General features: G+C 46.5%; 1 protein-coding gene across 4 annotated transcripts in view; it reads left to right on the top strand.

The window, feature by feature from the left end:
* Nucleotides 1-20,384, top strand: part of NUP133 (nucleoporin 133) — a 951,293-nt gene that overhangs the window by 476,065 nt on the left and 454,844 nt on the right. For all 4 annotated transcript variants that reach the window (XM_077486543.1, XM_077486541.1, XM_077486544.1 and 1 more), the window contains one exon: nt 3,046-3,125. In XM_077486543.1, the coding sequence (XP_077342669.1) occupies nt 3,046-3,125 (80 nt within the window). The remainder of the gene's footprint in view (nt 1-3,045; nt 3,126-20,384) is intronic.

Genomic DNA, 20,384 nt, shown 5'->3' with positions numbered 1-20,384 from the left:
CGCCTTAGAATTAGAGGAGGATATGGCGATCACCATGCAGACCCTGCAAGAATTTCGGTGTCTGTTGAACCTAAAGAAGTCTGTGATTGTGCCGACCCAGCATCTGGAGTACCTAGGTTTACTGTTGGACTCCAAGGAAGTTAGAGTTTTTATACCTTCTGACAAAATGCAGACTCTCAGGTCCACGGTGAAACTGCTAATGAACCGCAAGTGGTCGTCGCTCCGGTTTTGCATGTGAGTACTGGGACTCATAGTAGCCTCCTTCGAGGCAGTACCTTGCGCCCAGTTCCACACCAGAGTGCTGCAGAAGGAGCTCTTGTTAAAATGGCACAAGTCTCAGTTGTCCCTGAATTGACAGATCATGGTGAGCCAGCCAGTCAGGGACTCTCTGATCTGGTGGTTGAGGTCCCCGGTGATTCAGTCCGGTAAATCGTTCCTTCCTCTGAAGTGGACGGTGGTCACTACGGACGCCAGTCTATCCGACTGTGGTGGAGTGATGGTGGTTCAGCCGACTCGGGGGCCTCTGGTCGACGGTAGAATCCGAGTTGCCGAACAATCTGCTCGAATTGAGAGCAATCAGGCTGTGTCTCCACACGTGGTCGGTGAGTCTTTAAGGGCGTCCCATCAGGATTCAGTCGGACAACGCCACAGCAGTGGCCTACATAAATCACCAAGGGGGAACAATAAGTGCAGACGCGGGAGGTCGCTCACATACTTTGGTGAGCAGAGTGACACGTTCCGTCTGTCGGCCATTTACATTCCGGGAGTGGAAAACTGGCAGCGGACTATCTGAGTTGACCAGATGCTGGACCCAGGAGAATGGGCATTGCATCCTTAGACATTCAGGCTGCTGTGCCTGAAGTGGGGAACACAAGATGTGGCTCTATTGGCCTTGTTGGCACTTCACAAACCGCTGTTTGAAAATATCAGGGAGATTCCCCTGTTAACTCTCCCAGAAAGTGGTCGTTCTAGTGTTCATTACATCGGCCAGGAGGGTTTCCGAATTGGCGGCCTTGTCTTGCAAGTCGCCTTATCTGGTCATCCACAGGGATAAGGTGGTGTTGCGTCCACAACCATCTTTTCTACCGAAGGTGGTCTTGGCTTTTCATATCAATGAGGACATTGTATTACCATTGTTGTGCCCTAAGCCGAAGCACCCCAAAGAGGTGGCCCTTCACGCTCTCAAAGTGGTTAGGGCTCTAAAGGTGTATTTGTCTGCCTCTGCTCCCTTTCGGAAGTCAGACTCACTGTTTGTTTTGGTGGTTGGTCCAAAGAAGGGTATGGCGGTCTCCTCGACCACCATTTCCAGGTGGATCAGACAGATTGTAGTACAAGCCTACGCCTTGAAGGGGCAGGTTCCCCCCTTTTCGGTCACGGCCCACTCTACAAGGGCAATCAGAATGTCTTGGGCTTTCCGACACCAATCGTCGGTCAGTTGCAATTGAGATTTTTTCCTGGTTTTTCAATAAAAACGCAGTACTGTTTGTTAATGCACTTTTGCATTACTTCCGCATAAAATTTGGGGTGTTGGGCATCTCTCCTGTTGGGGATACCCGGGTATATGGCGGTGTGTTTTTCGTACACTGCTGTTTTTTGTGGGTTTAGTTTCACTAGTTCCCACTTACCATGGTGGATGAAGTTTTTAATGCTGTTTTTCCCCACCCCTCGTTTGGCACTGCTTGGGGACGTCCCATTTAGTTAGAGAGGAGCTGTGTCGGTCGGTGAATATAAGAGAAACTAGGATTTTTGTACTCCCTGTAAAATCCTGTTCTCTCGAATTCACTGACCGACACAGTACCCACCCCTCCTTTTTCTCTACGCTGTACTGCTTGTTGACATACTGAGTCTGCAGGGAGGGTTGTTAGCACAGGGTCCACCCCCCAGGGCGGTACTGAAAGTTCTGTGTATTTTGTTACAATTTTGCCTATTTCTCCTAAAGGCAGGCTAACAAACCCATTTAGTTAGAGAGGAGCTGTCGGTCGGTGAATTACAGAGAAAAGGATTTTACGGTGAGTACAAAAATCCTATTTTTCAGACGAAAACAAAATTCTGACACAAAATATTGCACATACCTACTCATCAACGCAGACAACTTGATGGGGATTAAACAAGTCTGCAAAATGTTGGTTGGAGTGGTTTACGAGGGGCCTAATTTTGTAGAGCCAGTTGTCGTCCTCGTGGACACGTTGAATACAGAGTTCATTGTTGAAGTGCATGAACCTCAAGATCAGCTCGTATCGTGCCGTGGCCATGGAAGCAGAGAACACGGACATATGGTGAATTGATCTACTGTTGGTGTAGTGTTTGGTGCACTTGACGTCTTCTCTCCTCGTGTCGGGAACGAAAAGGCCGATACGAGGGGAGGTGACATCACATCACTTCCTCTGCCTCTGTTTACTTTACAGAAGCAGGGGAAGCATACTACTCGTCTGTTGTAATTAGGCAGTAAAGAAAGGTTGATGCAACCATTTAGATAATGGTTCACAACCAAAGCAGTCCAACTTGAGGGGTAGGCAATACAACAAATATGCTAACTTGCTCACAAATAGGGTACAGGAGAAACTACTGAACTCAAAGTAGCTTTTAGTGTATGATTGGGTGTGCGTAAAAAAAAAAATATATATATATATATATATATATATATATATATATATATATATATATATATATATATATATATATATATATATATATATATATATATATATATATATGTGTATGTATGTGTGTGTGTGTATATATGTATGTGTGTGTGTATATATATATATATATATATATTAGAGAGAGAGAGAGATAGATGTCATCATGCACCAACTGCATTATCCGTTTAGTAGTAGTGTACAAGTACAGATGTTAGGGAAGTGCTAGAGCCTAGTTTAGTCACTTGGGTTACATCGCCAAAAACTTATAACAACTATGTCTCCTATTTACAGTTTTGTTTTTTTGTTTGTTTTTTGTACTCTTGTATCTTGATGTTATACTATAGTTTTAATGGTATGTATTTAAAAAAAAAAGAACAAATGTAATTAGTCTTCTCTGACATAGATTGTGTTGATGGAGAAGGGAGAAACAATTCATCGTGACAAGACCAAGTTGCTGAAGGCTGCATTTTTGCAATATTGCAGGTATTGACTTTTTTTTTATTATAGTTTGTGGCCTCATGTACATTGGATGTTATAAAAAAAAGCCATTGACGTTGGCTCTAGAAAGCTGTAGCTGTAGAATGAGTTTTTCAGCGTTTTTAGTGTGTGTTAGCTGTAGTGTTTTCTAGGTTTTTTTTGTTTTATTTTTTGCTGCAAAACTATAATCCCATAAAACGTATGGCTCAAAAAGCTAATAAACACTGAATAGACTTTTCAGAGTTAGAGATTTGTTTTGCTACTTTTGGGGGTTTTTCCAGCTAGATAAGTTCCTTCCAAAAACTGCTGCATGGACACATAGGATAACATGCCTGGGCGTTTGCAGGAAGAAATATCTGTAACCAAACCCAGCAGCTGTAAAAACATCCAGTGTGCGTGAGGCCTAAAAGGTAATTCTTCAAAGATAAATATGACATTATTTCCCCTTACATGATCAGAGTATGTATTGATTTCAGCAAGGAACTGTTGGGACCAGTGTTTTGTATCAGAGAGCAAAAAAAAAAGTTAATGGTACAATCTAAATTTTAAGTTTCTTGTGGGAAGTAGGGGCAAGGGGAAATTTACCAATAATGACAAAACAGAGGGTTTCCTCTCACTCCCCCAAACTGTGGCTTTACATACTCTTTTTGACGAGGGTGCCTAAAATGTTCTTGACCAATATACTGACAAAATAAAAAAAACGTACATAGACAAGGTAGAGTCTCTTGCATCTCTGGGACTAGATTGTATATATGAAGATTGCTCATGAAAGGACAAGAGCAAATCAATAGGTTCAGATGCCAATCACTGAGGAGGCTGAAAAGGGGATGGGGCAAATCTACTAGTGAGGTTAGCGTGAGAATGTGGAAGGTGATACATAATTTGGGGATTTGAGGAAGACGTGAGGGGGTGGTGGCAAAAGGCATAGGTTAAAGCGGTTGTATAGTCTATTTTTGTTTTACTTTTTTACCTACAGGAGTGCCTGTTTAGAGCTGGGTGATTAAAAGGCCTCGAGCGGTGCATACTAGCTCAATTATGCCTTTTGCCTTACAGGTATGAAAGGAAAAAACTAAAAAAAAAGTTCAGCGGGTTCACTACTGCTTTAACTCAAGTTCTTGCAGCTAGATGTTAAAGTAAATTGTAGCTAGTAGAACAAAGTGTTATGAGCTGGTCAAATCCCCAGTAAGCCTGATATCCTGTATGGGGGATAGCCACTGTTGTAATGTTATGAGCCCCAATGCTTGTAGTTTAGACAATGTCTAGGGACAACTTGGACTTGAGATTACAAAGACCTAGTTCAAATATTTAACTGACTGGGAAATAACTATTAAAGAGGGTTCTTCCCTTAGAATCGGTGTAGTATACAGACCCCCAGTGCAGTCTGAAGAGTGTGATCTTTTGATTTGACAAAATAATACAAACAACAATTAAGTATGACATTTTATTTATGGGTGACTTCAACATGCTTGACATTAACTACAATTACAAGCAGGGGCAGAAATTGATGCACTGAATGGGATTTCCCTGAAACGGTTAGTAAAAATCTAAGAAGACAATATTCTAGACCTAGTACTGACACATAGCCTACTGTTGCTTTTAACAGGACTGCTTCCTGTAACTAATCTCACTGGGGTTGTACATGCTTTTGTGCCAGTATGAAAGTGTGAATGTAGCCTAATAAAGAAATGGGCCCTATTTCATTTGATGGCTTCCATGTCTGGTGCTGCCTGGGAATGCTCTGCTCCCACCAAGCCTCCTCCAAAGCACAATGTAAAGCCGTGCTTGAGGCTTTCTAATCACCCAGCTCTAAACAGACACCCCTGTGCACTCATTGGTCTGCTTTGTAAAGCAATCAGCATCCCGCTCTGGCTCTACATCCCACCGGCCTTCTGACAGGGAGACAAATGTTGCTGCCAAGATGGCCACCTGCTCCAGCCATGCTGATGCAGGAGACATAGCTGACCGCTCCACCTCCTCTCTGTCACTGGACTTGGACAGTGACTCCTCTCCAGGATAGCACAGACAATGGTGAAGCTATTGGCACCAAGCATCACAGAGGCAGTGGGCAAGGCTGTGACTCAGAGCATGGCGCAGCTCCATTCTGCTTTGCAGAAATAAACTAACTGTGTATAGCAAGCAGAGCGGAGGATCTCTGTGCTGGAAGATGATGTCCATCGGGCAAAAGCTGTTATCAAACATTCATCCTCTTACTAGCTACTGTTGGACAAACTGGAGGACCCTGAAAACCGAAGATGGGACAATAATCTGCGGTTGGTCGACCTCCCTGAATCTTACAAAGCACATATACTTTTAGAGTTCTGTAGCCGCAAGCTCCCAGGGGCACTTGGCATCAACAATCAGTGTGTGGTGAAACACGCTCATCAGATTGGCCCTTTAGTGAGAACAGAGCTGAACCACGTCCTGTGATTATATGCTTATTAAACTATGCGGACAAGCAATCTATCCTGCATAATTACAGAACACTACACTCCGTGTCAATCGATAGGCATCCATAACTTTTTTGCAGATTGCTCTGCAGAGGTCACTTATCAACAGAAGGTGTTATGTTGTATTTGTGCCATGTTCATATCAACGCTTGATCAAGTTCACTCTTATCCTGTAGTTCTCTATTTTCATTCACCTGCCGTTTATCATTCACACCCCCTCTTCTCAGTGATGATCATGGCTCTGACTCTCCTCCAGAGGATCCCTGTTAAGTTGAGTCAAACCCTTGGAGCGTGTTACGCTGAGGCTGAGAAGCATGCGTTCCAAGGGTTTGCTCAACTGAAGAGGGATCCTCTGGGGAGTCAGTCATGAGCCATTTAGCGTTAAAAGCATGGCACAAATAGAATGGAACTCCTTCTGTTGTTAAGTGACCTCTGCAGCACAATCTGCAAAAAGTAGTAGTGGATGCTCATTGATTGCTCAATGATTGACAGAATGTTTAGTCTTCTGTAGCCACCAGTTACCAAAGTGATTGTTGATAATCAGCTTGTAAAACAACACATTCAGTTAAAAAAAAAATCTTAGGGTTACATAGTAAGGTTGAATAAAGACACTAGTCCACCCAGTTCAGCCTGAGTGAGTGTCTACAATTGTCCCTATCCCTGTACATTTCACACTCACATCGGTCCCTACCCTCAAGGATCCAACAATCCAAGGTCCCAATTCATATACTAGGGCCAATTTGGGACAGAAGCCAATTAGCCTACCTGCATGTCTTTGGAGTGTGGTAGGAAACTGGAGTACCCGGAGGAAACCACTGGAAGAACATGCAAACTCCAGGCCGGTAGTATTGTGGTTGGGATTCAAACCAGCGACCCTTTTTACTGCCAGGTGAGAGTGCTAACCACTACACCAGTGTGCCAGGTTATATTGCCCCTTTAGGAGAGGACCTGGCAGAAAGTGTTAAAAACAGCAACACTTGCACAGTACCACCCAGGGGGTGGTCCTACTGGCTATAACCCCTCACAATGCATCCAGCAGCTCCAGTTTTTTTTCTGCCTAGTGTAGAAGGACCTGGCTCCCGATGAGACCATCGGTCCTGGGATTTTTTTTCTTTTTCTTTATTTTTGATCCCTGTGATCTACAATCAACAGCGGAGCTGGGTGACAGGTTGGATAATATAGATCCTTGTCTCCCCAGCCTGGCCATCAAGCGCGAGCAGGCCCTAGCTATGTGCTGGGTCGGCCACAACATACCCTGGGGTGGCTGGTGAGCTATATGCTCCAGGGCACACATATATGACCTGGCTACTGCTGTCTATGTCAGTGTGCCATGGCCGGCAGCCACCCGTAGTGCTCGGGTGATGGGGTCTGTCTGTGGAATGCGTCCAGCAGTCCCCGCAGGAGGGGCAAGTATGGTTCCACCTGTCTCGTCAGGTTGGAGCAGCTGGGCCTTCCCTAGGAAGTCAACTAGGTCGTCACTCACTCTTTCTTTATTCTCTCCCTGTCTCTTCTCTCCTCCCCATGCTACGGGCCGCTGTTTGGGCACATGGGGGGTGTGGTACACATACCTGGCCGGGGGGCTCTGGGTCTTGGCAGGGGGCTGTGTTGGGGGTCTGCTCGTCCACTTCCTGGTTTCTGGGCCACAATGGGGTGTCTGTGCTGTGTGAGATGTGGGGAGGCTGCTGCACACTCTGGCCATTTTCCTGGGGCTGCAGCCATTTTTTGTAGCCACAGCCAGTGTTTTGCCTTTCAGCCATTTTCTAGTAGTTTGGCAGCCATTTTCTTAGCGCTCTCAGACGTTTTTGCTCAGGTGGCAGTTTTCTAGTAGCCTCAGGTAGTTTTGCCTCTAGCACTGGGTACTTGTTTCCTTTTAGAACAGTGCGCTTTCCACATAGACACCTTGTGGATGACACGGGGGAGAGCGGACGGCAGCAGCACAGCACAGTACCTGCGTCTGTGCAGCTAGGAGGGTGGACGTTTTGTGTGACTTGCCTTAGGTCCCTAAGTGGTGACAGGCGAGTGTGGGTCAGCATGGCGTCAGAAGCTGACGCTTCTTCCCCAGACATCCCTGTTATTGCAACTGGTTCCCTTGCACCTGTGGTGCCTATGGACGCTCTGTTGGCGGTCCTGAAGGCCTTTGTTGCTAGGGTGGAAGTGGCGTGTGGGTGCAAGGGAGATAAGCACCCCCCCCCCCCCAACCATCTTCTGGGGAAAGCTCTGATTCAGACTTGGGCCCTGCTGTGACAGGTGGCCCCTGTTAAGATGTATCGGAGGATGCGGACCAGGACCGTTCGGACAGTGAGGGTGACTGTGTCCGGGTCAGCGCAGGAAAAAGCACTTGTAGGAGAACTTATTACAGCGGTGTGGGATACCCTAAAAATGAAGGATATGGCATGGTCATCTACAGAGTTGGTCCCTTTCAGGTCCCACTAGCCGGCCCGCACGGCTAAGGTGTTTCCTTACCGAACTTATTTTGATATGTTTATTTACAGGGAATGGGCAATACTGCAGCAGGCTTTTTTCAGTCCCAAAACACATGGTGGTGTGCTACTCCTTTGCGGAGAGTATCCTGAAGAAGTCTCCCCCAATTGTTGACCCCCCCAGTATCCAGGTTGAATAAGGTAATCACGATGGTGCAGGGCCTTAAGTATGTCTGTGATGTGGCCTTAGATACGGCCCCCCTTGCTCTCTAGAGCCTCAGTATCAGCAGTAGTGCTGCATCGCCTTTTTTGGCTGAAATGCTGGTCTGCGGACCAGGCATCTAATAAAGCACTGGCTGACCTGCCCTTACAGGGCAAGAGGCTATATGGAGCCTCGCTGGATGACATTATTAAGAATGTTACTGGATTTAAGAGTATGTTACTCCCATAGTCCAGAAAAGGGAAGGAGCCACACCATAGACAGGGGCCCTCTTTATCCGCTCAGAAGTAGATTTCTTGTCTGCCTGGGTCAGCAGGTAAGCGTTCCCAGTCTGACAAGGTGCCTGCTGAGGGACAAAAGCATCCCTGGTTTTAAAAGCCTAAGAGCAAATCTGTTAAGCATGGTTCCCCCCCCCCCCCTGACTCTCGGGTGGGGGGGGTCGTCTTTGGGAGTTTGCAGCCCTGTGGATCTCCCTACTTTCCGACCTGTTGGTCTGCGAACTGGTTTCCTCAGAGTACAAGATAGTTTTTCTTTTCCGTCAAACACTTTTTTTTTTTTTTTCCCTCCAACTTTCATCTTCTTCCGGCTCGTCGGGAGGCCCTGCTTGGAGCAGTACAGGACCTGCTGCTGCGCGGGGTCATAGTACCTGTACCGACGGAGGAAAGGTTTCAGGGTTTCTACTCCAATCTGTTTGTAGTCCCAAAGAGGTAAAGGGTCTGTTCGGTCCTGGACCTCAACGCCCTCGACAGCTGTGTGAAAGTACAAAAGGCTCAAGTTGGAATCCGTTCACTCAGTGATTGCTGCACTCCATCAGGGGGATTTTCTGGCATCCCTGGACATCAAGGACTCGTACTTGCATGTCCCCATATGCTTCAAGCATCAGAAGTTCCTGTGATTTCTGCTCGGGGACGAGCACTAACAATTTGTAGCTCTCCCTTTTGGTCTGACGGCACTGAGTGTCTTCACCAGGGTGCTAGCCCCAATTGTTGCTTTGCAAAGGCAGCGAGATATCGCAATTGTGGGTTACCTGGACGATCTCTTGAGCGCAGCTTCCGCTTCAGAATTAAAGGAGGATCACCAAGCAAATTTTTGGGGAGTTTGGTTGGGTACTGAACCTACAGAAGTCGGTGTTGTGCTGACTCAACGCCTGGAGTACCTGGGCTTGCTTCTAGACTGCTCAGAGGCAAGAATCTTTCTTGCTGCAGACTCTTCAAGCTGTGGTGAAGTTGTTGGTTTCCCGCAGGTGGTCATTGCTGCATTTTTTGCATGTGAGTTCTGGATCTCATGGTAGCCACTTTTGAGGCGGTAGCATATGCTCAGTTCTACACTCAAGTCTTGCAAAAGGAGATCCTGTCCAAATGGGACAAATTTCTGTTGTCCCTGGATTGTCAAATTTGGGTGAGCCAGCTAGTCAGTGATTCCCTGCTCTGGTTGCTGAGGTCGCCTGTCCTTTGGTCCGCAAAGTTGTTTTTTCCTCTTCATTGGATGGTGATCACAACGGATGACAGCATGAACAGTTGGGGGGGGAGTTTGGGGTGTACAGTCAGCCCGGGGTCAGTGGGCTCAGGAAGAATCCCACCTGCCGATCAATGTGCTGGAACTTCGGGCAATCAGGTGGCGCCTCTCCACATGGTCACCCAGGCTGCAGGGGCATCCGGTCAGGACCCAGTCTCGCAACGACACTGCGGTGGCGTATGTCAACCATCAAGGAGGAACAAGGAGCTCTGCTGCAGCATTGGAGGTCGTTCACATCCTGCGGTGGGTAGAGTGGTGGGTGCCGGCTCTGTCAGCCATGTACATTCCAGGCATAGAAAACTGGCAAGCAGACTACCTAAGTCGTCAGATGCTGTACCCAGGAGAATGGTTGCTACATCTGGATGTATTTTGGCTCCTTTGCCTAAGATGGGGCATGCCAGATGTGGATTTGCTGGCTTCTCAACTCATTCGGAAGGTACAGATGTTTGTGGCCAGGTCAAAGGATCCCTGGGTGGACACGGCAGCATTGGTGGTTTCATGGGGGCTGAGGGGATTCTGGGGATTCTTATTGCCCCAGATTGGCCTCGGCGTCTGTGGTATGTTGACATAGTACGAATGGTGGTGGATGTTCCTTGGTGACTGCCGATGCGAAAGGACCTTCTGTCGCAAGGTCCAATACGTCACCCTGCTTTACTGTCACTGGCTTTAACGAAATGGCTGTTGAAAGCCAGGTGCTAAGGGAATGAGGTCTGTCAGACTCGATAATATCCACTATGTTGAGGACAGCGAAGTCATCCTCTCGGAAGATTTTTCATCGTACGTGGAAGGCCTACATCTACATGTGTGAGGAGATGGTGTGGTGTCCACGTACATATTCAGTTTCCAGGATCCTGCTGTTTTTGCAACGAGGAGTGGATCAGAAACTTGCATTAAGCACCAATAAGGGGCAGTTATCAGCTTTGGCTCTTTATTCAGCGTCCCTTGGTGACTCATTCATTGGTGAGTATGTTTGTTCAGGGGTGTTCGACATGTGGCCCCTCCGGTTCGACTGCTTCTACCTCCATGGGATTTGAATCTAGTGCTCTCGGTGCTTCAGAAACCACTGTTTGAAAATATTAGGGAGATTCCCTTATTGACACACTCTCAGAAAGTAGTCTTTTTAGTGGCCATTGTATCTGCCAGGAGGGTTTCTGAGTTGACGCCCTTTGTCTTGCAAGTCTTCCTACTGGATACTACACAAGGATAAGGCGGTGCTGCGGCCGCGACCTTCGTTTCTTCCAAAGGCTTTTCATATAAATTAGTAGATTTTGCTTCCGTCCTTATGTCCTCAGCCGTCACACCCCAAAGAGGTGGCTTTGCATTCCTTGGATGGGGTCCGGGCTCTACAGGTGTATCTGTCTGCTACGGCTCATTTTGGGAGGTCAGAATCACTGTTTGTATTGGTGGCTGGCCCAAAGAAGGGCCTGGCGGTCTCATTGGCCACCTTCTTTCAGTATATCACACAGATTGTAGTTCAGGCTTATGCCATAAGGGTACGGGAGCCTCCCTTTCTATTCACGGCACACTTTACCAGGGCATCTGAGGTCAAGCGTCTGTTTCTCAGGTGTGTAAGGCGACGACCTGGTAGCCCGTACACACACACACACACACACACACACACACACACACACACACACACACACACACACACACACACACACACACACACACACACTAATTTTTCAAGGTTGATGTGAGCGCATCTTTGGATGCTTGCTTCGGCCACAAGGTTTTGCAGGCGGCTGTTTAAGGTTGCAATTCCTCCATTGTGGAGCTCTGGTTGTTATGGGTGGAGTTATTGTTTGCTGTTTCTACCCCTTGTTTCTTTGATACTGCTTGGGGGCGTCCCTAAGGTCAAGAAGAGCTGCTGTGTCAGTCAATGACCGATAGAGAAAATAGGATTTTTGTACATTACCCACCCCTCCTATTTCTGTTTGTACTGTTATTGGCAAACTGAGCTGCTGGATGCAGTGTGAGGGGTTATAGCCAGTAGGACCACCCCCTGGGCGGTACTGTGCAAGTGTTGCTGTTTTTAACACTTTCTGCCTAGTCCTCTCCTAAAGGGGTGATATGACTCTAAGGTCAAGAAGAGCTGCTATGTCCGTCAATGAACTTCAGAGAAAAGGTTTTTATGGTGAGTAAAAAATCCTATTATTCCTTTTTTTTATAAGTGATCACATATCCTAGGCTCTCAGTTGTATAGAAGCTGGGCTGAGGAGAAGCAGCAGTACACTGAGCTTCCAAGTAACACTGTGCAAGGGGTGTGTGTCAGGACATGTCTTATCATTGGAGGAGAGCACACTGATTTCCCAGCATAGCTAGAGAAATTACCACAGTGTGTTCCCCTGCTTAGTGTGGTCAGTTTTTAATAGAAAAAACGAGAGGACTAGCGGGAATGTCAGGGATTTCACAGAAATTAAGCAATGCAAAGAGATCAGGCTACTTGCTCATTCAAGTACATGGTGCAGCAGGCACATATCAAGAATATGAAATGTTAGAGAAACAAACATTTTAAGCTGGTTTCGCATGAACAATATATTCTGCATCATTTGAACAGGTTGCCTTTCTTTGGCGCTCTCCTCTGTGGTTGCTTATGCCCTTAGCTATGCCATTGGCTATCCTTATATTCCACGGTCAGTTTTGATGTTTCTCTACTGCCCCTGTGTATTTGCAGACATTCTGTCTAGAACGCCTTGGGGTGCACAAGATCCTTGTCATCTGTTTAGCACTGCTTTGTCTTTACCCAGTGTGTGGTGTTTGATTACTACTTGTTTCTGGCCTCGGGCGCCTACCTTTTGCCCTATTTTGGATTCAACCACAGATCTGACGGGGCTCAGTGATTTTCTCTGTGCGTTATGGAAAATTGTCAAAGCGGGAAAAAAGTGAAGCCTACAATGTTTTGTTGTACTCTTTTGTTACGTTATGCCATGTTTTCTGTTTGTTTCTGTTGTATTTCCACACACTCAGGTAGTTATTCAGGATGTTCGCTCTTGGCATCTTCATCACGGCTTCCCGATCCTTTTCCTAGGAGTTTCTGGCTTCTGCATGTTCTTGATCTCACCACCCATGGTTTCCAGTATGAAGATAATCTCTTAGAATGTTAAAGGCCTTTGCTCCCCAGTGCAGCATTTAAAGCATCTAAAAGTGGATGTCGCTGTCCTACAGGAGACCCATCTCCCAGAGGTGGATTTCTCACGCCTTTGCAAACTGTGGGTGGTGCCAGTTTTGGGCTCCTCTGCAGTGGTTAAAAAAGCTGGTGTTCTCCTTCATAAGAATCTATCCTACAGCTTATGTTCCGTCGTGGCTGATGTAAACTCACTATAAATATCTTCTTGGCTTCCCGGGATATAGCTATCACCAATGTGTATTCCCCTACTTCCACTTTAACTTCCTTTTATTCACAATCTTTCCTCTTGGGTGGCACAAGTTCCTGGGAATCTTCATTTGTTAGAGGGAGATTGCTATGCAGTCATGAAAGAAACAGAAGATAAATCTTTTTCTTGTCCATGCCTTTCAGTGCATGTTGGTCTGGTTTCTTCTCCCTCCACCTCCTTGGGTCACACTGTTTCACTCCTTCACCAATCTGATGTCTGTAGACTACTGAATCCCACTGGTAAAGACTTTAACTTTTACTCAGTGCCACATAACACCTTTACGCCTCAATCCCAACTGGCTACTACTGTCATCTCTATAAAGTGTATCCCATCAATCAGAATAACCACTTCAAAACAGGGCATTTATACACCTTCCTTGTACTGATAGAGCATTTATGGGCTAGTATACAGGTCCTTTCCCATTTGGCATTCGTGATGTCTATATTCAACTCGTCTGACCATCTCTCTCTGATCCGGTCACCCGTCACTTCTTTTAGGTGTTGCAACCACGTATAAGCTGTAGAGGTAGTTTTTAGCACCTTATCCCCTTTAAGGCACACCAACTCCAACTTTGTAAGGTCTCTAGTGAAGAGCTCTCTGCGGGGGGGGTTTATTAACGAATGAGCGTATCTGGAAATATGTCCACAAGGGTAAAGCGGGTATGTCATTATCAGTCCTTAGGGTTGTGAAGTCTTTCATTGTTCCATTATTTTAGCAATGGAGTGCTAGGAGCGGTAGTTGTTTGTTTTTAGGCCGTAGTAGTTGGTTCCCCATTCCTGGAGCAAAGTCGGGATTATTTTGTAAAGGAGTGAGTGGGACTTGGGGTGAGGAAAGCTTGTCCTGTTTAGACAACAGGTGGAACATTTCCAAGGTTGTCCCTATTAAGGGGTGATTTTTTAGTATTGGACGGTATGTGGATTTCGGGATCCATGGGGAGAAGAGTAGGGGAATCGGAATAAAGTCCTTTTCCAGCATCACCCAATCCTTCATGTCAGAATGGCAGTGCCAGTCCACAATTCTGGCAATATGAGTGGCGTGGTAGTAGTTTCTGAAATTTGGTACCCCCAGCCCTCCTAGGATCTTGGGCCTCGTCAATAAGGAAAACTTGATACGTGGCGCTTTATATGCCCATATAAATCTCAGCAGGATGGCCTGGATGGATCTGAAAAAAACTTTGGGGAATTATAATGGTTAAGGCGCAAATTAAATATAGAACTTTGGGCAGGATATTCATTTTACAAAATGTCGCCCTACCAAACCAGGGGATGAGCTTGGTATGCCAGTGCAGCAAATCTCTCTCCATGGAGTCCACCTTGGGTGTCAGCCACACCCCTAAATATTTAATGGCATGTGTGACCCATTTAAAGGAGCTATTTTCCATTGTACTCTTCAATTTCAAGGCTGGCAGCGTGATGTTCATCTCTTCTGACTTGGAATAATTTATCTTAAGGTTAGAGATATAACCATATGTCGCAAACTCCTTCAAAAGGGATGGCACAGATATGTATGGATCAGTCACAAAAAAACGGAGGTCGTCGGCGTAAGCCGCCACCTTGAACTACTTCCCCTCAACCCTGAAACCTCGCACCGAGCTGTTGGCCATAACTCTCCTGATGAAGGGTTCAAGTGAAATAATGAATAGCAGAGGGGACAGGGGGCAACCCTGTCTGGTGCCATCAGTTATGCCCACCCTACCGGACAGTGTTCCGTTTATCTTGAGTTTGGCTGAGGGGTTTTGATACAGGGATGCTATCCAATTTAACATACCTGGTCCTAATCCTATGTGTCTGTAGGTCTCAAACATGTAATCCCAGGCTACTCTATCGAAGGCCTTCTCCGCATCAGTTGACAGGAGAAGGTCCTCAATTTTTCGCTCATGGGCAGCATGTATCAGGTCCAGGGCCTTTTTAACATTGTCCCTGGCCTCTCTTCCAGGCATAAAACCCACCTGGCTTGGTCCAATTAGCTTATAGAATAGGGATGACAGTCTTGTTGCAATTATCTTCGCCATTATCTTGATATCTAAGTTCAGCAACGAGATGGGCCTATAACTAGCGCAGTGTACCGGATCTTTGTCCGGTTTTGGTATAACTGCGATGTACGCAGATAAAAAGTCAGGGGGGACAATCTTTCCTATTAATGAGTTCAAAGCGTCTCCAAGATGTGGGATTAAGGTGTCCGTAAATGTCTTGTAATATATGGCTGTGTACCCATCCGGGCCCGTTTTAAGTTCCTTGATAGCTAGTCTGATTTCTGCTTGGTCTATCGGGGCGTCAAGAGTAATAGTCCTCCATCGTAAGTGAGGGGAGATCTGAGTCCCTCAAGTATTACCGTATCGCTTGAAGTCTGTTGCTCCCTAGGTCAGGGTTTTTTTGCAGTGGTGGGAGGTTATAGAGTTTGGTGTAGTACTCTTGGAAGTGTTGAGCTTTGTTGTCGGTCGTCCTATCTATATGACCTTCCTTATTTTGGATACCTGGAATGTTGGTTTTAGTTGTGAGATCTCTCAGGGCTCTAGTAAGCATGTGTCCAGCTTTGTCCCCATGCTCATAGTACACCCTTTTCCGTAAAAATAGGATTCTCTTGGTTTTTTATTCTAGTAGCTGTTAAAGGGCCTTCCGTGCCTCTAGAAGCGTTGTAGCTGATTGCTCAGACAACGACTGCTTATGAAGGGTTTCTAGGCGACAAATTGTTTGGGTTAGTTGTCGAGTTTTTTTTCCCATTCCCTCTTTCTTTGGGCACCCAGTGTCATCAATACCCTCCCCCCCCCCCCCCCCCCCCCTAATGGTACATTTTTGAGCTTCCCAGATCGATAGAGGATCCATGCCAGGAGTCGCATTGTGTTCAAAAAATTATTTCAGGGCTACGTCAATTTTTGGAAGCAAGGATGGGTCTGTTAGTAGGGAGGAGTTCAGCCTCCACATGGAAAATGTTTTGGTGTTGGTAGCTGGACTAAGACTGACCGACACCGGAGCATGATCGGAGATTGAATTCCTATGTGGGATTCCATCACTGTGTGCAGATCCCTTTGGAAGATGAACAAATAGTCAATCCTCGAATAGCGGTCATGAGGCATTGAGTAGAATGAGAAATCTTTGTCCGCTGGGTGTAAGTAGCTCCATGTGTCTACTAGGTCTAGGGTGTGGAGGAGGGCTTTTATTGTCTTTAGAGTCTGGAAGGAGACAAACGTCCTCCCTGAGGATGTGCCCAGTAAAGGGTCAAGCGGGATATTGAAGTCCCCCGCCAAAATTGGACAACCCGCCCCAAAACTCTCAAGCTTCCTCACCAGCATTCTGCAGAATGGTAGATGGGGGAGGTATTGGGGAAGTATACATTTGCCAGTGTGGTAGGTACACCTGCGAGGACTCCCGAGGAAAATAAACCTCCCGCCCGGATCCACCATTTTGTCTGTGATCTCGAAGGAGGCCCCCCTTCTCAGTAAGATGGAGACCCCATTTGATTTAGAGGAGTCATTAGTTGAGTGGTGTGCTTCTGTCAAGTAGGAGTCGGTGAGCCTAGGGACCTGGTTTGTCTTGAAATGAGTCTCATGAAGGAAGACAATCTTTGGCTTACCTTTTTTCAGCTCCCTCAGGAGGGTAGAGCACTTCTCTGGGATGTTCAAACCTTTGACGTTGTGTGACACCAGCGTAGGCGCTGTACCTAAGGCTGAGTAAGCCATTGGTCGGAAGTGGAGAGAGATGGTGGATTATGCCTGCAATCCCAACCTGTAAAAGGCAAAAACTGGTAATGTAACACACTCCCACCAATTTCACTGTATTAGCAGCCAAGATAGGCGGGAAAAGACTAAGAAGAAGGAGAGGGAGAGGAAGTCAGAGATAGAGGGAGAGTTAGTGGTAACGACCCACTTGAACTGTCAAACCGTCCAGGTAGGTCAATCTTCTGGTGCCCGGGTGAAGACAACTATCTCCACCCGGGTACCTATCTATGTGTGGGGACAAGGGAGACTCAATCGGAGTGACAGCCGCTGCCATTCAAATGAGGATAATAATAAGATACTATCGAAAAAAAAAAAACATAAGGAAGCCAAGCCCTGGCCCCTTGAGGCAAGTACAACACGCTTAAAGTCTTCTCTGCCGTGAGAAGAGACGTATAGGCATACTTGTTAGAACAGGTGAACAAACTAAGCTTGTAACTGGAATAGGTAATTAAATTCCATAACTGAGTAACATGAATGTTATACGCTAGGGAGCGCAGCCGGCAACGAGCAAGCGGGGTGGATGGGCACAACCCCCCCCCCCCCCCCCCGGGCAGCGCTCCCCGGTCAGATACCCAGAGAATCACCTCCTGCCTGTGCACAGACTAACTGAAGCCTTGTAGAGATTTAATCATGAAGTATGCTTCTAGGGCCAAGTGGCATTAGTTCAGTAACCAGCCCCGAGTCCTGTAGCGACCTAGAGCAGACCTTACCAGCAACCTGACCCCACCGTCCCCAACGCGTTTGGGGTTCTATCCCCCCATTTCCAAGTCTTTATTTCTGGTAAGCAAGAGAGTCATGTCTCTGGGGGCCTTGTGTGCAAGCCAAAAACCTGGAGAGGCAAGCCGCCAATCCGTCGTCCAAATTCAGCCTGGTTGTAGAACCAGGGTGACCTCGTCAGCTGGGTTCGGTAGTTAAGCACATTATTCCATCGATAGCCGAATGACACATTACCTCTCCGAGGCAGGGAAGTTATGTTAGTAAGTATAAGCTGCTGGACTCCAGGTCCGCCAGGAGAAGTCCACAGTGAGGCAAGTTGTGCAAGTGGTACAGAATTGTGTGTGCCCAGGAATTATGTGGCGAGGGCAGACCACACATAATGGGGACGTGATCTCAGGGGCTCATAGCATCAACAGCTAGTCATCCGGTAGGGACCTAGAGGAGTGTGCCCTGCTGCATGGCGTACCCGTGCCTGGAACCTCCTGCCAGGCCTGGCGCTGTTTTTTGAAATGTCGCTTGTCTGGTGTTAGAGGGGAATGAGGTGGGCTCCTCTCTGGGCGGTAACACAAACTCCTGATACAACTCCGGGAGATCTACAAGGTCCAGAAGTAGAGTGTTGCAAAATTCCTGAAGGTCACTCGGTGTGCGGAGCGTTTATTATTTGCCGTTGTGCGACACCAAGAGGGCAAAGGGCAAGCGCAGGGAAAGCGGAGGTCTCTTGCCCTTAGTACATCCAATAAGGGGTTCAGGGCTCTGCGATTTTTTTTTTTTTTTTGTGTCATCTGCAAGAGATCTTGGAAAAGCTTTATGTTCTCCCCGTTAAACACAATCTGGTCATTTCTGCATGCTTTGAACATAATTTCCTCCTTCAGGGAAAAATTCAGCAGGCAGCAAATTATGTCACGAGGGGGCATAGTATCAGGGCCTCTGGCTCGGAGGGCTCTGTGAGCCCTAACAAATTCAATGGCTGAGTCCTCAGGTCTCTCTAACACGCTATTGAAAACCCTCTGGAGAGAAGGCATCATCTGTTCTGCGGTTACAGACTCCGGTATACCTCGGACTCTAATATTGTTCCTTATCCCCTGTTATCAAGGTCCTCCATGTGTCTGTTTAACTCAATGAAGTGCTGTGCATATGTGGCGGTAACATTGTCCAGCCTGAGTATTGCCTTGTCTGTGAGCTTCCCTGCAGTCAGAGAGGTGCTTAGGGCCTCGGGCTTAACAGAGCTCCTCGTCTAGGCTGCCATCTCCGTTGCGCGCCAAGCCACGCCCCCAATGTATATTCTATGAGGCATAATGAGTCTTTTGAACAGTTCATTTTTTTCCACAAGTCTTCTGTTTATAAGATGTTTCTAACTCAAAGCATGTACGTAGCAAAAATGACACACCAAAATACATTATGCTATTCATCCTGAGTATGGCCATACCACATGTGTGTGACTTTTACACAGCGTGTCCACATACAGAGGCCTAACATGCAGGGAGCGCCGTCAGGTGTTCTAGGAGCATAAATGATACCTCTAATTTCCTAACGACCTATTACATTTGTGAAGGCCCTGGAGCACCAGGACAATGGATTTACCCACAAAATGACCCCATTTTGGAAAACAAACACCCCAAAGTATATTCTATGAAGCATTATGAGTCTTTTGAAAGGTTATTTTTTTTTTTTTTTTTTTTTTTACACAAGTCTTCAGAAAACATGGAAAGAATTCTTTTTTTATTTTTTTTATTTTTTTTTTTTTACACAAAGTTGTCCGTTTTATAAGCTATTTCTAACACACATAGCATGTATATAGCAAAAATTACACCCCAAAACACATTCTGCTATTCCTGAGTATTGCGATACCACATGTGTGAGACTTTTACACAGCATGGCCATATACAGAGGTCCAACATGGAAGTGGTACTTTCAGGCGTTCTAGGAGCATAAATGACACATCTCATTTTGTTCCTACCTATCACATTTTTGAAGGTCCTGAAGCACCAGGATAATGGAATTACCCACAAAATGACCCCATTTTGGAAAGCAAACACCTCAACGTGTATTCTATGTGGCATGGGCTGCAAATAGGTACTTTGGTACTCCGACGGGCTGCTGACAGGTACTCGGGTACTCCGACGGGCTGGTGACAGGTACTCGAGTACTCCGACGGGCTGGTGACAGGTACTCGAGTACTCCGACGGGCTGGTGACAGGTACTCGGGTACTCTGGGCTGGTGACATTTACTCGGGTACTCTGGGCTGGTGACAGGTACTCGGGTACTCTGGGCTGGTGACAGGTACTCGGGTACTCCGACGGGCTGGTGACAGGTACCCGGGTACTCAGACGGGCTAGTGACAGGTACTAAAATTATTGCCTCTAGACTAGCCCCCCTACTACCTTCCATCATTCATGAGGCACAGTCGGGTTTCCTTCCCGGACATCTGCATTCTTAAATATACACAAAGTGATTATGGCTCTAGAACACGCAAAAGCACATCCTGATGGAACAGTAAACCTGCTTATTTCTCTGGATGCAGAGAAAGTTTTTGACAGCAGTAGCTTTGCATGGTTATATCTAGTGATTGCTAAACTGGGCTTCTCTGGTCCCTTCACATTAATCCAAAATATGTATATACAGTGGATATAAAAAGTCTACACACCCCGGTTAAAATGTCAGGTTTCTGTGATTTAAAAAATGAGACAAAGATAATAAATTTTATAACATTTTCATCCTTTAATGTGACCTATAAACTGTACAACTCAATTGAAAAACAAACTAAAAGGGGGCGTGGCCTGCAGCGGACCGGGATGGATGCTTGAAGCCTGAGCTCTGGATCCACGGCCAGATTCCTGCAACTCGCCGCAACTTTCT

Source organism: Lithobates pipiens, unplaced genomic scaffold, assembly GCF_037356315.1.
Source record: "Lithobates pipiens isolate NorthernLeopardFrog02 unplaced genomic scaffold, aLitPip1_a1.2 Scaffold_18, whole genome shotgun sequence".
NCBI classification, from domain to species: Eukaryota; Metazoa; Chordata; class Amphibia; order Anura; family Ranidae; genus Lithobates; species Lithobates pipiens.
The sequence above is the reverse complement of the archived record's forward strand: the minus strand, read 5'-3'. Positions and strand labels throughout refer to the sequence as shown.